We start from the raw sequence: 13,956 nt of genomic DNA on the forward strand, positions 1-13,956 counted from the left end.
AGAGGACGGCTAAGAATCTTCTATACTAACAGCAGGAGCCTCAGAAACAAGATAGACTTACTAAGGGGTGAAGCTTGTTCAGAAAATTTTGACATAATAGCGATCACTGAGACATGGATAGACACTGCTAATAGAAATTTTAGATCAGAATTTGAAATAACGGGTTATCAGATGTTTCACAAAGACAGAAGGGGCAGAAAGGGAGGTGGAGTTGCGCTATATGTTAAAGACTCACTTAAATGTTTAGTTAACAACTCAGTCAAAACTAACATGGATTCAGAATCAGTTTGGGTGGACGTTTACAAAGGAAAGAAAACTAACTCTAGGAGTTATATACAGGCCACCCAACCTTAACAGGCAGGACACGAGTATATTACTACAGGAGATTGGCAGGGCGAGTATGAGTAGAAATGTCTGCGTAATGGGGGACTTTAATTATAGGAATATAGACTGGGAAGATCTAGTGGGTGACCTGGAAGCCGAGGACTTTCTTGAAGTTATACAAGATAATTTCCTTAAGCAGGTAGTTACTGACCCTACCAGAGGAGATAACATATTAGACTTAGTCCTAACCAATAATGGGAACTTGCTACGTGAGTTGGAGGTGGGCGGAGAGTTAGGAAATAGTGATCACAGAACGGTTCGTTTTAGCTTAGACTGGGCGGTAACCCGCGAACCAAACCCAGTGTTAGTGCCAGATTTTAGAAGAGCAAACTACGAGGGGCTTCGAAGACATCTTGAAGGGGTAAACTGGGATAATTTAGGGATTCATGAGGGCCAGAACTGCGGATTGGAGAGCCAGGAGAACCAGGTAGAAATGTCTTACAATAATTTAGTTAGAGTAATAGTAGAGGGGCAAGAACAGCATATACCACAGCGAGCACTTAGAAAAGAAAACAATGATCCTAAGTGGATGACTCGTGGACTAAAACACGAGATTGGGTTAAAGAAGGAATTTATCAGAAAATAAAGAATGGGAAACACATCTCAGGGTCCGGTACGTCGAACTATTTAGATTAGTTAAGAAAACACCAGGATAGCAAAAGAACTATTAGATCATAGTAGCAAATGAGGCGAAAAGTAATCAATAGGGCTTTTTTCAGATGTATAGAACAAAATCACGGGTTATAATTGGACCGCTGAAAACAAACACAGGGAGCTAGTAGAAAATTACGAAAATATGAGCACATTGTTGAACGACTACTTCCTTTCAGTATTCACACAGGAGGATCGAACGACTATACCGGAAAGAGTTCAGGTGTACGAGGGCGGAATGGCGATAAATTGAGGGATATAATCATTACCAGGCAAGTAGTTCAGGATGAGATAGATAAGCTTAAGAAGAACAAGTCGCCAGGTCCTGACGGGATATTTCCGAGGTATTAAAGGAGTTAGGTGATATAATCAGTGACCCACTAACCGACATCCTTAAGATGTCGGTAAATACTGGCTATGTGCCGAGCCTATGGATAGTAGCTAATGTGACGCCGATTTTAAAAGGGGACAGGTCAGTTGCTTCAAACTATCGCCCAATTAGCTTAACATCGGTTATAGGGAAGATGCTGGAGTCCATAATAGCCAGGAACATTCAGGAGCATTTAGAGAAACATAGCTTAATTCACGACTCGCAGCATGGGTTCACAAAAGGTAGGTCATGCCTCACCAATCTCTTGTCCTTCTACAATAAAGTATTTGAGGCGGTTGACAGAGATGAAAATTATGATGTAATCTATCTTGATTTTAGTAAAGCGTTTGACAAAGTTCCTCACCAACGACTGTTGCTTAAATTACAGGCTCACGGAGTAGAGGGTAAAGGTTTGAACTGGGTCAAGGCGTGGCTTAGCAATAGGAAGCAAAGAGTGCAAATCAATGGTAAAAGATCTGATTGGGGATGTGTTACGAGTGGGGTCCCACAAGGTTCGGTATTAGGTCCACTTTTGTTTATTATTTATATCAATGACTTAAACACAGGAATTAGTAGTGATGTTAGTAAATTTGCAGATGATACCAAGATCGGTAGAGTAATTGAGTCGGATCAGGACGCTAGTATTCTCCAAGGTGAACTCAACAGATTATATGACTGGGCGGATAAATGGCAGATGGAGTTCAATGTAGGGAAGTGCAGTATTCTGAGTGTAGGTAGGAACAACCCCTCACATAACTATTGCTTAAATGACACTCTCATAAGTAGGTCTGGGTGCGAGGGATTTAGGGTCTTAGTGAGCTCTGATCTCCGTCCAAGGGCACAATGCATTCAAGCTAGAAATCGAGCTAATAGGGTACTGGGATTTATTTCAAGGAGCGTAAGCAACAGAAGCCCCGAAGTCTTCCTCAAACTATATTTAGCATTAGTTAGACCTCATCTTGACTATGCGGTTCAGTTCTGGTCACCCTACTATAGAATGGATATCAAAATGTTAGAATCGGTGCAGAGGAGGATGACTAAGATGATTCAGGGGTTGAGAAACATGCCATACGAGGAAAGACTCAAACAGTTAAACTTGCATTCTCTAGAAAGGCGAAGGGTGCGTGGAGACATGATCGAGGTTTATAAATGGATGAAGGGCTTTAATAAGGAGACATTCATAAGGTTTTGTTGGTAAGAGAACCGGTAGGACACGAAGTAACGGGTTTAAACTGGATAAATTCAGATTCAACAGGGACATAGGCAAAATTGGTTTACTAACAGGGTGGTGGATGAGTGTAATAGGCTTAGATGTAATTTGGTGAGTGCCAATTCTATTGTCACATTCAAAATAGACTAGATAAATTCATGGACAGCGATATTAGGTGGCGTTAGATACACGGGAGCTTAGGGTCAAAGGAGCTGCCTCACAGGCCTACCGGCCTCCTGCAGACTCCTGCGTTCTTATGTTCTTATGTTCAGCAACAACAACCAAAACTCGGCAGAAACTAAAAAAACAAGTACAATTACAAATCAAGTTCCAGCCCGGCCATCCCCGAGGCGGAGCAGCGAGCGGCTGTTGTCACGCTCAGACAACAAGGAAAGAAGGAAGGAGTGAATAAACAGCCTGGCGCAGGAACTTATTCATGATGTTGACGGAGAGAGAGAGAGAGAGAGAGAGAGCAATTGTCTAATAATATTTAGCTTACATTTTGTCATTCTTCACTAATCTGCGTTTTTGTTTCCTTTCTTTAAATTCATCAAATGGAGCAATCCGTTTTGTCTCCCTTCTTTCTCTAACTATCAAATGGAGCAATTCTTTTTTTTTCTTTCACAGATTTGCTTCTATTGTTCTTTTTCTTTTTGAAACACTTCAGTTGTTAGGCTAATGTGTTTTGTTTATTTACAGCATTTTCTTTGTTTTCTTACGCCTTTTTTTGGCACTTTTCCTTTAATAAATGCTCACTAATATACTGCCATTTGTCTTTGTTTATTGCAAGTTTCCTACAGCTTTGTTGATGTGTGTTTCTTTTTACATTACCAAATACTGTCTTTGATATGTGTTGTCTTTCTTTTTGTGGCTCTGTACTTTTACTTCTATACAAACTGTATATGTCGCCATCTCTCCTCACGTGCTTCTGTTTATTAATTATTGTCACACACGTTATCCCCTTCTCCTGTAATAGTTGTCCTGCGTGGTCCGCCTCGCCGGTCAGCTGGTCCTGGTGATTACCTCAGTGTCGCCGAGCTCACTAACGATGCCTTATTAACACTCTTCAGACCCAGTAAATCCTTCCTTGCTTCATTACTCACAGGAATAACAAATTATTTATGTTTATATTGATTTTTCACTCACACATCCTTTTTATGCTTTTTTCATATTGATTGTTTATTTTCTAGTATAGGTAAGCGAATAGTAAATCTAGTAAATCCTTCCTTGCTTCATTACTCACAGGAATAACAAATGATTTATATTTATATTGATTTTTCACTCACACATCCTTTTCATGCTTTTTTCATATTGATTATTTATTTTCTAGTATAGGTATTAAGTCCTTCAATACCACACAGTCATTAATTTTACCACTTCGATTTTTTTTTATCTCCAAATATAAACATGATTGGTTTTGCTATTGAATTTTTTTTTTTTCATTACTACTATCATTTTTTTTTTTCGTTGATGAATGCAAGCGGAGCGCGGCCACTGAAAATATTTCCGTTCAGAAGTATGAATGACGCTGCGCCGTGATGGAAAACTGCATGTGAAAGCCTCAACTAGTAAATGTGTAGTGTTGGGCGCGGGGTGAAGGGAGGCTGTGAGGGGGGGGTGGGGGGCTGCGGGGTGGCGTGCGATGGGGTGGGTTGACACGGTGACTGAGAGGTGCAGAAACAGGGTAGGAAGGAGGAGAAAGTAGTGTGAGGTGGGTCAACAGGCTTGCTGGGAGGTGGATAAACAGAGTGGTCAATAAATGCTTACTTACTTGCTTACTCTGTGTGTGTGTGTGTGTGTGTGTGTGTGTGTGTGTGTGTGTGTGTGTGTGTGTGTCTATCTGTTGTGCTGTGTTGTGTTGTGTTGTGTTGGGGGGGTGCGTGTTTATATGGGGGAGGGCGCTGCCGCTACCATCTGTTATTGGCCTAACTTGCCGCAGCTTCCTTCTCTTTGAAGTCACACAACAAAAACATTTAAATGGCAACCAAAACCTTCCGCAAAGAGGAGATACGACGTGCCGTCTACGGCACTTGCTTGGTGGATGCGCCCGTGGGCGGGTGCAGCGTGGAGGTCGCGCCCATCCGGGTGACGGTCAGCGTCCGCCGGCGCCGCGGGTGCTGGGGGAGACTGGCCGGAGCCTGGAGGGAGGCGGCCGCGTTTTCCTTCGTCGACAGGCCGCGGGCCCCCTTCTTATCCAACGCCTTCCTGGACCTGGAGCACGTCTTCCGGTACAGCAGCGAGGCGGACGCGGACGCAGCGCAAGTTAAGATCTGTCTGACGCTCCTTAGCGGCCAGACGCGCGTGGCCAAAGTGGGCCTGGAAGACTTCCTGGGCCAGCTGATGCAGAGCGGCCGCCCAGAGTGCTTCACCCTGTATGTCTACGAGGGGATGGTCGCCCTACTGCAGACCCGCCAGCCATCTCCGGAGGTTCTGACGGAGTGGCTGTTTGACGGGAAGGGAAATGACGCCCACAAAGGGTCTACTTACAAGGACCGTGCCTGCTATGACCCCGAGGTCACTGTGATAGACAAGTGCCAAGAAAAGATGGACCCCAGTGACTCAGAAGAGAGTGCATGGGAAACCCCTGAGAATGACGCACAGGAAAGTGCATGGGAAACCCCCGAAGAAGACTCAGATGTGAGTGCATGGGAAACTCACGAAGACTCAGATGTGAGTGCATGGGAAACCCCCGAAGACTCAGATGTGAGTGCATGGGAAACTCCCGAAGAAGACTCAGATGTGAGTGCATGGGAAACTCCCGAAGAAGACTCAGATGTGAGTGCATGGGAAACTCCCGAAGAAGACTCAGAGGAGAGTAAAGATAACTCAGGCGAGGAGAGTGGACTTGACACTGCTGAAGACACAGATAGGGAGAGTGGATGGGAGTCTGACGATGAAGACTCAGAGGAGAGGGTGGCTGACGAGGACACGGAGGAGAGTGGAGGGGAGGCTGATGACAGCATAGAGGAGGAGACTAGTTGGGAGTCTGAGGACGAAGACTCCGAGGAGGAGAGTGAACGGGAGACTCCCGGAGACTCGGATGAGAGTGGATGGGAGACTCTTGAAGAAGACGCAGAGGAGGAGGCTGGGCGGGGCAATGCTGAAGGCACAGAGGAGCGTGGCGGCGGCCCCAGCTTCCTGGCGAGGCGGGGGGCGGCGTGGCGGCACAACCGCCTCGCCCTGCTCCTGGCCGACGCTGCGGTCTTGGTCTCGCGGGTGCCACTCGTTGACCCTGACGAGTGGCGGTGGGGCGGCGGCGGCGGGGGGCCCCAAGACTGTGTTACTGTTGCATTTCTCATTCTTATTTACAACTCTTATCTATTATCCTACTGGTACAACTTTTCTACGTACGTACAAACAGAATGGGAAGTAGTAGTAGTAGTATGGGTGGGTTGATGGGGTGGCAAGGAGGTGGTGATGGGGCTGGAAGGAGTAACTTGATAGGGGTTTAATTTGGATGTGAAGAGTGGTTGAATGGTTAGAGGGTTGATGGGCTTGTCAGTCGACGTGGTGGGTTGACGTGGTGGCTGGGAGGTTGTGATGGGGCTGGAAGAAGTACATTAATATGTGTTTCATTTTGAGGTGACGGGAGTTTAGAGGTTTGGAATAGTTGAGAGGGTTACAGAGTGGAGTGTAGAAATGGTCCCAGTCAAATTGATGGGATTTTAGGCTGGTAGGAGTTTGGACATGACATTGCAAGGGATTTGGGCTGATAAGAGCTTCATTAAAGTTGACCTGACAGTGTAAGTTGATTTATAGTTTGGCATTATATTGGTAGTAGTGTTATTAGACGAATTGAGGGGTGAAGTCAGGGTCAAGGTGATTGGAGAATAATGAATTTACAGGAGATTTGGGCACACAAGAGCTAGAGGTTGACCTGATAGTGTAAGACCTTGCACCATATTGGCTGAAGGGTTGCTGGCAAGAAAGATGAAGGAAAATTAGGCTGAAGCACATGTTGTTGGGGGTTTCGTTCGGCAGAAAGTTAGACATGATTGGCAGGAGATTTAGACAGACAAGAGGCTTAAGTTGACCTGCCTGTAAGGTCATATTGGTTGAAAGGTTGGTTGACAATGGGAAAGAGGTTGTGGGGGAAGGGCTTGACAGAAGTTTAGATCACCGTAAATATTAAACAAAGGGTCGACAAGGGATTAAGTTTAGCCTGATAACAGCATGTGTTAGGAAGGGTGTTGGAATCAGATTAATCACAGACGGATTGTGTGTGTCGAGTAAAGGTTAAGAAGAGCTGCTCCGATGGGGCTTTAGGTTAAGAACAGCCAACGAGACTCCAAATAAGACAAACAGATATCAAGTGTATTTTGTTATTTAGTTTTCAGGAAAATGAGTGAACGTATGACTAAAAAAGCTTCGTTAACACTACTTCAAACAACAACAGCAACAACAACAATAAAAACAACAACAACAACAACAACAACAACAACAACAACAACAACAACAGCAACAACAATAAAAACAGCAACAACAACAGCAACAACAACAACAGCAACAACAACAACAACAACAACAACAACAGCAACAACAGCCTGTCACCTCCCTCCTCCGCCACCTCAGAGTAATGATACATTGCTCTTCATCCTCCTTTTCCTTGCCCTTCCTTCCTTCCCCATCTCTCCCCTCCACCCCTCCCCTTCCCCAGCCATCTCCTTCCACCTCCTCCTCCCTTCCTTCTCTCCGTCCCTCTCCCCCTGCCTTGCTCTCCCATTCCCTCCCCTCCCTCTCGTTTCATCTCTTCCTCCACCTCCTCCTCCACCTCCTCCTCCACCTCCTCCTCCTCCTCCTCCTCCTCCTCCGGGGAGACATGATACAAGTCTTTAAGTACCTGAACAAGCTCAGCAACGTTGATCACTCCAAACTCTTCACGCTACAAACTAACCTGAGAACAAGAAACAACGGAAAAACAATCCAAGCAAAGCGATGCAATACCGACATCGGCAGGAGTTATTTCTCAAATAGAGTTGCTCGCCACTGGAACAGCCTTCCTGCAGAAGTGGTTAGCGCAGAGACCATCAACTCCTTCAAGAAACGCATTGATCGCCACTTTGCTGCAACGGGTGTGAACTGAACGTTCCCAAGAGTAGGTACACAAGTGCTTTAATCCTTCCCTGCAAGCCACTCCTATGGCAAACGGATTGATTAAATCACTGAACGCAGGCAGTCTAGTAATGAGCCAACAGGCTTTCTGCTGCCTGCTAGTCCATGTTTCCATGTTTCCTCATCCTCATTCCCCTTCCCCATCGCCTCATTTTCACAGCGTGGTCAGTCATAAATCCCGCGAGGCAAGGCAGCCGAGGTCACGGGGTCAAAAGGCACGTGTTTATTATTATTATTATTATTATTATTATTATTATTATTATTATTATTATTATTATTATTATTATTATTATTATTATTATTATTATCATTATTGGAGTTGTTGTAAAGATCGTTTCATCCCCAATTTTTTAGTTTTGTTTTCCTTATTGTTTCTTTCACATATTTATCTATCTATCTCTGTCTATCTTTATCTTTATCGGTCTATCTTCCTTTTAACAATATTATCCTTTGGTCTTTTTTTGTGTTGACTTCACTATGTCATTTTTGTACTTATTGTTATACTTATTTATCCACTTATTTATGTATTTATTAATTTTTTCGTTAAGTCAGCTCGTTAATTACCTAGCTATATAATTACTCCGTCAACCATTTACCAATCTCCTCATGACAGCATTTCTCACACGTACAGAGGCAGCGAGCGGCGGACGAGGAGAGCCATCTTGAGGGGGTTAGCTGAGGGGGACAGGCGGGGCAGCCTCACACCTGCTCTCCCTCCCTCCCTCCGTGATGCAGTGTTTCGGCGCCACACAGACACGCTACTTCGGCCGGTAAGTACCTGAGGCTCTGTTCTGTTCTGTCCCGTGCTTGTAAATGCTGCGGCAGGAAGGTTGAAGGCGGACCGTTGCTGTGCGGAGGTAAAGGGTGAAAGGAAGGATTGGTTATAGTGGTACTAGTGTTTTTTTGTTTTGTTTTTACATTGCTGCCTATTGCGCCGGTAGGCTTCTTCCCGGTGGATCCTGATGGTCGGTCCAAGGCTTCTTTCCGGTAGGTATTGATGGTCGGCCCAGCCCGTTCTGGCGCAGGCGAGTGTTTATAGTGGCGCCATCTTGCATTGGCTCATGCTGCCCTCCCAGAGCTCATCTTTTATCCTAGAATCTAGAGTCCGGGTTGATAGGTGGTCTTCTGGACAGCATGTGGGTAGTTTTAAGCCACTCGGCGGCGGCTGAAAAATCCCAGCTTGGTGGCACCGAGCGGGGATTGAACTCGCGTCCTCCTGAACACGAGGCCGTTACTTTGACGACTCAGCCACCGCCTCCCCAGGTTGGTGTTGTCGTGCTGAAGTAGATGTTGTAGTAATAGCCGTGGTGGTTGTGGTGGTAGGAAAGGGGTGGTAGGAACCGTAGAGTTGTGTTGTTGATGTTAGCTTTTCTGCCGGCCTCGGTCCACACAAGGCTGCATGTACCCAAGATATTTCTACCTCCAAAGATCTCGCCTGTACCCGCCACACCACCGTTGCTGCGTCGCTCCAAGAAAATCCTCCCCAGCCTCCAGGAAGCCACACACGTTGTCCCTGGAACAGCTTGACAGGCCCAGTACCTGTAACGTGTTCACCAGCATGACTGAGCCCGTCCTCGGCGTCTGGTGTCTTAAGACAATGGGGGGAGGCGAAGAGATGAAAGGGAATAGGGAGAAGAGCAAATATGGAGGAGCAGAATAAAGGGAAGATTCAGTTAGAGATGCATACTCCATACGAGGGCGGACAAGGCCCCTGTAAATGGATAGCAACTGTGCGGGGGAGAAGAACTGGCGGAGACAGTACAGAACGCCCAGCCTCGAGGAAGCTGATTTAGTAAAAGAAGATGTATGAAGTTTCCAGTTGAGATTTTGAGTTAAGGATAGACCGAGGATGTTTAGTGTTCAAGAAGGTGACAGCTAAGTGTTGTCAAAGAATACGGGATTGGTGTTTGGAAGATTGTGTCGAGTGGATAGGTGTGTTTTTGAGGCGTTGAAGGACACCAAGCTCTTCTTGCCCCAATCGGAAATAATAGTAAGGTCTGACGCTAAGAGTTCTGTCGCCTCCAGCCTGGAATCATATAGTTCCTGTTGGGTGGGTCTTCTATTAAAAGAAGTTGAATAATGCAGAGTAGAGTCATCGGCTTAAGAATGAATAGGACAGTTTGTTTTGGAAAGAAGATCATCAATGAACAACATAAAGAGAGTGGGAGATAGGACAGAACCCTGCGGAACACCACTATTAATAGGTTTAGATAGGTGTGTGTGTGTGTGTGTATATATATATATATATATATATATATATATATATATATATATATATATATATATATATATATATATATATATATATATATACTATCTTATGAAAGATATATACACACTATCTTATGAGAGAGAGAGAGAGAGAGAGAGAGAGAGAGAGAGAGAGAGAGAGAGAGAGAGAGAGAGAGAGAGAGAGAGAGAGAGAGAGAGAGAGAGAGAGACAGAGAGAGAGAGACACACAGACACACACACACACACACACACACACACACACACACACACACACACACACACACACACACACACACACACACACACACACACACACACACACACCTATAATGTGCATAATAAAAGAGAGAGAGAGAGAGAGAGAGAGAGAGAGAGAGAGAGAGAGAGAGAGAGAGAGAGAGAGACAAATATATTTCTACGACAAGAAAAATGCTATCAATCAGTGGAATACCAACAAGCGCGCGCACGCACACACACACACACACACACACACACACACACACACACACACACACACACACACACACACACACACACACACACACACACACACACACACACACACACACACACACACACACACACACACACACACACACACACACACACACACACACACACACACACACACACACACACACACACACACACACACACACACACACACACACACACACACACACACACACACACACACACACACGAAAAAAGAGAAAAAAAAATATTAGTAGGTGAAGGTGTGCGCGAATCAGTGTCGGGGAGGTCTGTTTGAGTTCCCCTTCAAACGGTGTAGCTCATCCTTTCTCGCTCCCCTGCGCAGTACTGTGGTACAGTATGTAAATATGCGTCCGGGAAGGCGCCGATACTTGGCCCACGATGGGTTGTGTTTAGGTTACTGGCGAACCTCTTCTAGCGGAGATGGTGTTCCATAGCCATCATGCTAACCAACAAAAGAACAGACAGACGGACAGACACACAGACACACATTATAGTTCCTAACGTGTGCACGATCACCTCCACGCCCTCTTCCTGTTGGTCAGGTACTTGTCGACACTTGTAATCATTGGATAGACAAACACTGAATAAACTAAAGTCCGTATATTCTATGGAAAGTAACAGAGAAAGAACGAGTACGTGCGTACGCGATACAGAGACGGGGTGAACTGGCCCCTGAGGCACTGCCAGCCTCTGAGGGGCCACAACGGTCAAAACCGCTGACACCGCGGGATTAGTGTTGCCCCAGGCAAGGTGCCTATATTCAGAACTAACATTACCCACATCTCCCTCCCCCCTTCACGCTCATAGTCCTAGTCTTGAGCGGGTGCCTTGGCTCTGAGCCGCTCCGAGCGACGGGGCACAGCGAGGTGAGGTGAGTCCGGGCGTGGAGGAGACTCGTCCACGACCGGGGTGTCGACTGCAGGGGGCGGAACCGGCCGAAGGAAACGGCGGTTCCTCCACAAGATGCGGCCGCTCGGCATCCGGACGTGATAGGCCCTAGACCGGCCGGCGCCCATTACCGTGCCCACCTTGTCCCAACGCTGCGTGGTTGGGTCCTGGATGCGCACGAGAGCACCTGTCTTCAGCGGCTGAAGCGGGCGGGCATGGGCGTCATACCGGGCCTTGGCATCTCGGGCACGGGTAGCGGCGCGACGGTCACAGCTCTCGGCTCTGGCCTGCCACTCCTTCGCGAAGGCTTTGGCATGGGCAGGGACGCAGGAACGGAGAGGACGGCCGTACAAGACCTGGGCCGGGGAGCGGCCCGTGGAGTTCGGTGTGTTACGCAGCTCCAGAAGGCCTTTGTCGAACGCCTCACAGTCGATGTTACCGGACGGGGCCACCTTCAGGATGAGGTGTTTAACTGCTTTCACTGCAGCTTCGGCGTGTCCGTTCGACTGTGGGTAGTTGGGCGATGACACGTTGTGGCGGACCCCCCATCGCTCCAAAAATTCCGCGAGCTCCCGGCTGGTGAACTGAGGGCCTCCATCAGTCCGCAGACGCACAGGGACACCCAGATCACGGAAGAGGCGCCGGAAGTAGTGGATGGTGGCGGCAGACGTCGTGTCGGAGCCGCAGGTGACCACCACAGGCCAGCCAGAGAGTCGGTCGACGACGACTAGGAAGTGTTTCCCAGCCGCGGTGAAGAAGTCGGCCGACACTGACTCGAAGGGCCTGGTGGGGTTGTCGTCGCACAACAAGTGCTCCTGCTGCTGGCTAGGTAGCATAACCTGGCACGGCTCACAGGCGCGGACAGTGCTGACGATGTCCGCGTCTATGCCGGGCCAATACACGGCCTGACGAGCGCGGCGCTTGGTGGCTTCGGCCCCGCGATGACTATCATGGAGGCGGGACAGTCACGGCGACGAAGGGCTGCGGGGACGACCACACGAGCACCATACAAGACGAGGTCCCCATCTGCGTAGAGGTCCTCCCGGAACTTCCAGTACGGGCGGAGGGCGTTGTGGAGGTCAAAGCGGTCGCGAGGAAACCCGGTCCGTACCTTCTCCAGGAGCTTGGTGTAGGAGGGGTCGTCGCGGGCCGCCTACCGCAACTCCTCGAGTGCCAGATCCTCGTCAGGAGCTGACGAAGGCTGGGGGCGAGCGAGGGAGTGTACGGCCTGCAGAGTGACGCCGCTGCTGACGGAGAGGCTGGCATTCGTGCCGAGCATCTCGTCTTCCGGCGACGGGCGGCTGACGGGAAAGCGGGAAAGGGCATCGGGGATGCAGAGGTCCTTGCCCGCACGCCACAGTGCTGTGAAGATGAACGCCGAGATTTTCTCCTTCAGCCGCTTGAGACGGGGATTCTCGACGGCGTCCAGCGTGTAGCTATTCAGGATCGGGACCAAGGGCCTGTGGTCGGTGATGAGGTCGAAGTGTTGTAGGTCAATCAGGTAAAACTTGCACTTCGACATGGCCCATACCACTGCCAGTAACTCCAGCTCGATGGTGGCGTAGCGAGTCTCGGTATCGGTGAGGAATAGCGAGCCACACTGGACCAGGCGGAACTTTCCTCCTCCGTGGTCCTGCAGGAGGGCGTAACCTACGCCGTACAGGCGCGAGGCGTCCGTCTGCAGGGTGGTGGGGAGGGCTGGGTTGAACGTGGCAAGGACCGGAGGACTTGACAGGGCCTCCTTCACCTTTTGGAAGGCCTGGTCATGGTCAGGTGTCCACGTGAACGTCCTTTTCGGGCTCATCAGGGGACGAAGAGGTAAGGCGGCGGCGGTGATGTCGGGAGAGAATTCTGCCAGCTGGTTCACCAATCCCATGAAGGACCTGAGATCCGTCAGATTGGAAGGCGTGGCGAAGTCTGCTATAGCTCGCACTTTCTCCGGGTCGGCCGCAATACCATCCCCTGAGAGCCGGTAACCGCAGAAGGACACAGTCGGAGCAGCCACGACAAACTTCTCGGCGTTGAGAGTGATGCCGTGCGTCCTGCACCGAGATAGTACCTTATCGATGCTGCGGAGGTGCGTGAGGTAGTCTTTGTCGGAGAGCAGCACGTCGTCCACTACCTTCACACAGTTGGTCACGCCTTGGAGTGCCGTGTCGCCGCGTAAACAGAAGGCGTCGCCCGTGGCGGCGAAACCCATGGGGCCTCGACAGTAGCGAAAGCGTCCGTAAGGCGTGATGAAAGTGGTGAGTGGCTGATCTTCCTCTGCCAGCGGAATCTGTCAGTAACCACACAGGGCGTCGACCGTCGTGAAGAACCGCGCCTCCGGGTCCACGCTCCGTATTGCTGTGAAGGGCGTGGGCGAAGGGTGGGCTGGACGGGACACCTGGCTCTTTAGCTTCGACAAGTCGGTGGTGATGCGGACGCCACCGTTAGGCTTGGCCACAGCCACTAAGGGGTGACACCAAGGGGATGGGTCGTCGCCCGCGGGGGCAATGACGCCTTGAGTCACCATAGAATCCAGTTCTTGCTTGACTGCATCCCTGAAGGCGAGAGGGATGACCCTGGGAGTGTGTATGGCGAACGGCTGCGCGTCCTCCCTCAGGTGGAT

At 48.8% G+C, this 13,956-nt stretch overlaps 1 protein-coding gene across 1 annotated transcript; it reads right to left on the minus strand.

The window, feature by feature from the left end:
- Positions 1-11,067: 11,067 nt before the first annotated feature.
- LOC126995845 (uncharacterized) lies at positions 11,068-12,295 on the minus strand. Its single transcript, XM_050855723.1, has one exon. The coding sequence runs from the start codon at positions 12,179-12,181 to the stop codon at positions 11,267-11,269; it is 915 nt and encodes a 304-aa protein (XP_050711680.1). The 5' UTR covers positions 12,182-12,295; the 3' UTR covers positions 11,068-11,266.
- Positions 12,296-13,956: the final 1,661 nt, after the last annotated feature.

The sequence above is a fragment of the Eriocheir sinensis genome, chromosome 1 (assembly GCF_024679095.1).
Source record: "Eriocheir sinensis breed Jianghai 21 chromosome 1, ASM2467909v1, whole genome shotgun sequence".
In the NCBI taxonomy this organism is placed as follows: domain Eukaryota; kingdom Metazoa; phylum Arthropoda; class Malacostraca; order Decapoda; family Varunidae; genus Eriocheir; species Eriocheir sinensis.

Coding starts and splice junctions, on each gene's coding strand:
- LOC126995845 (XM_050855723.1), bottom strand. CDS start 12,181: ATGCTACCTAGCCAGCAGCAGGAGCACTTGTTGTGCGACGACAACCCC.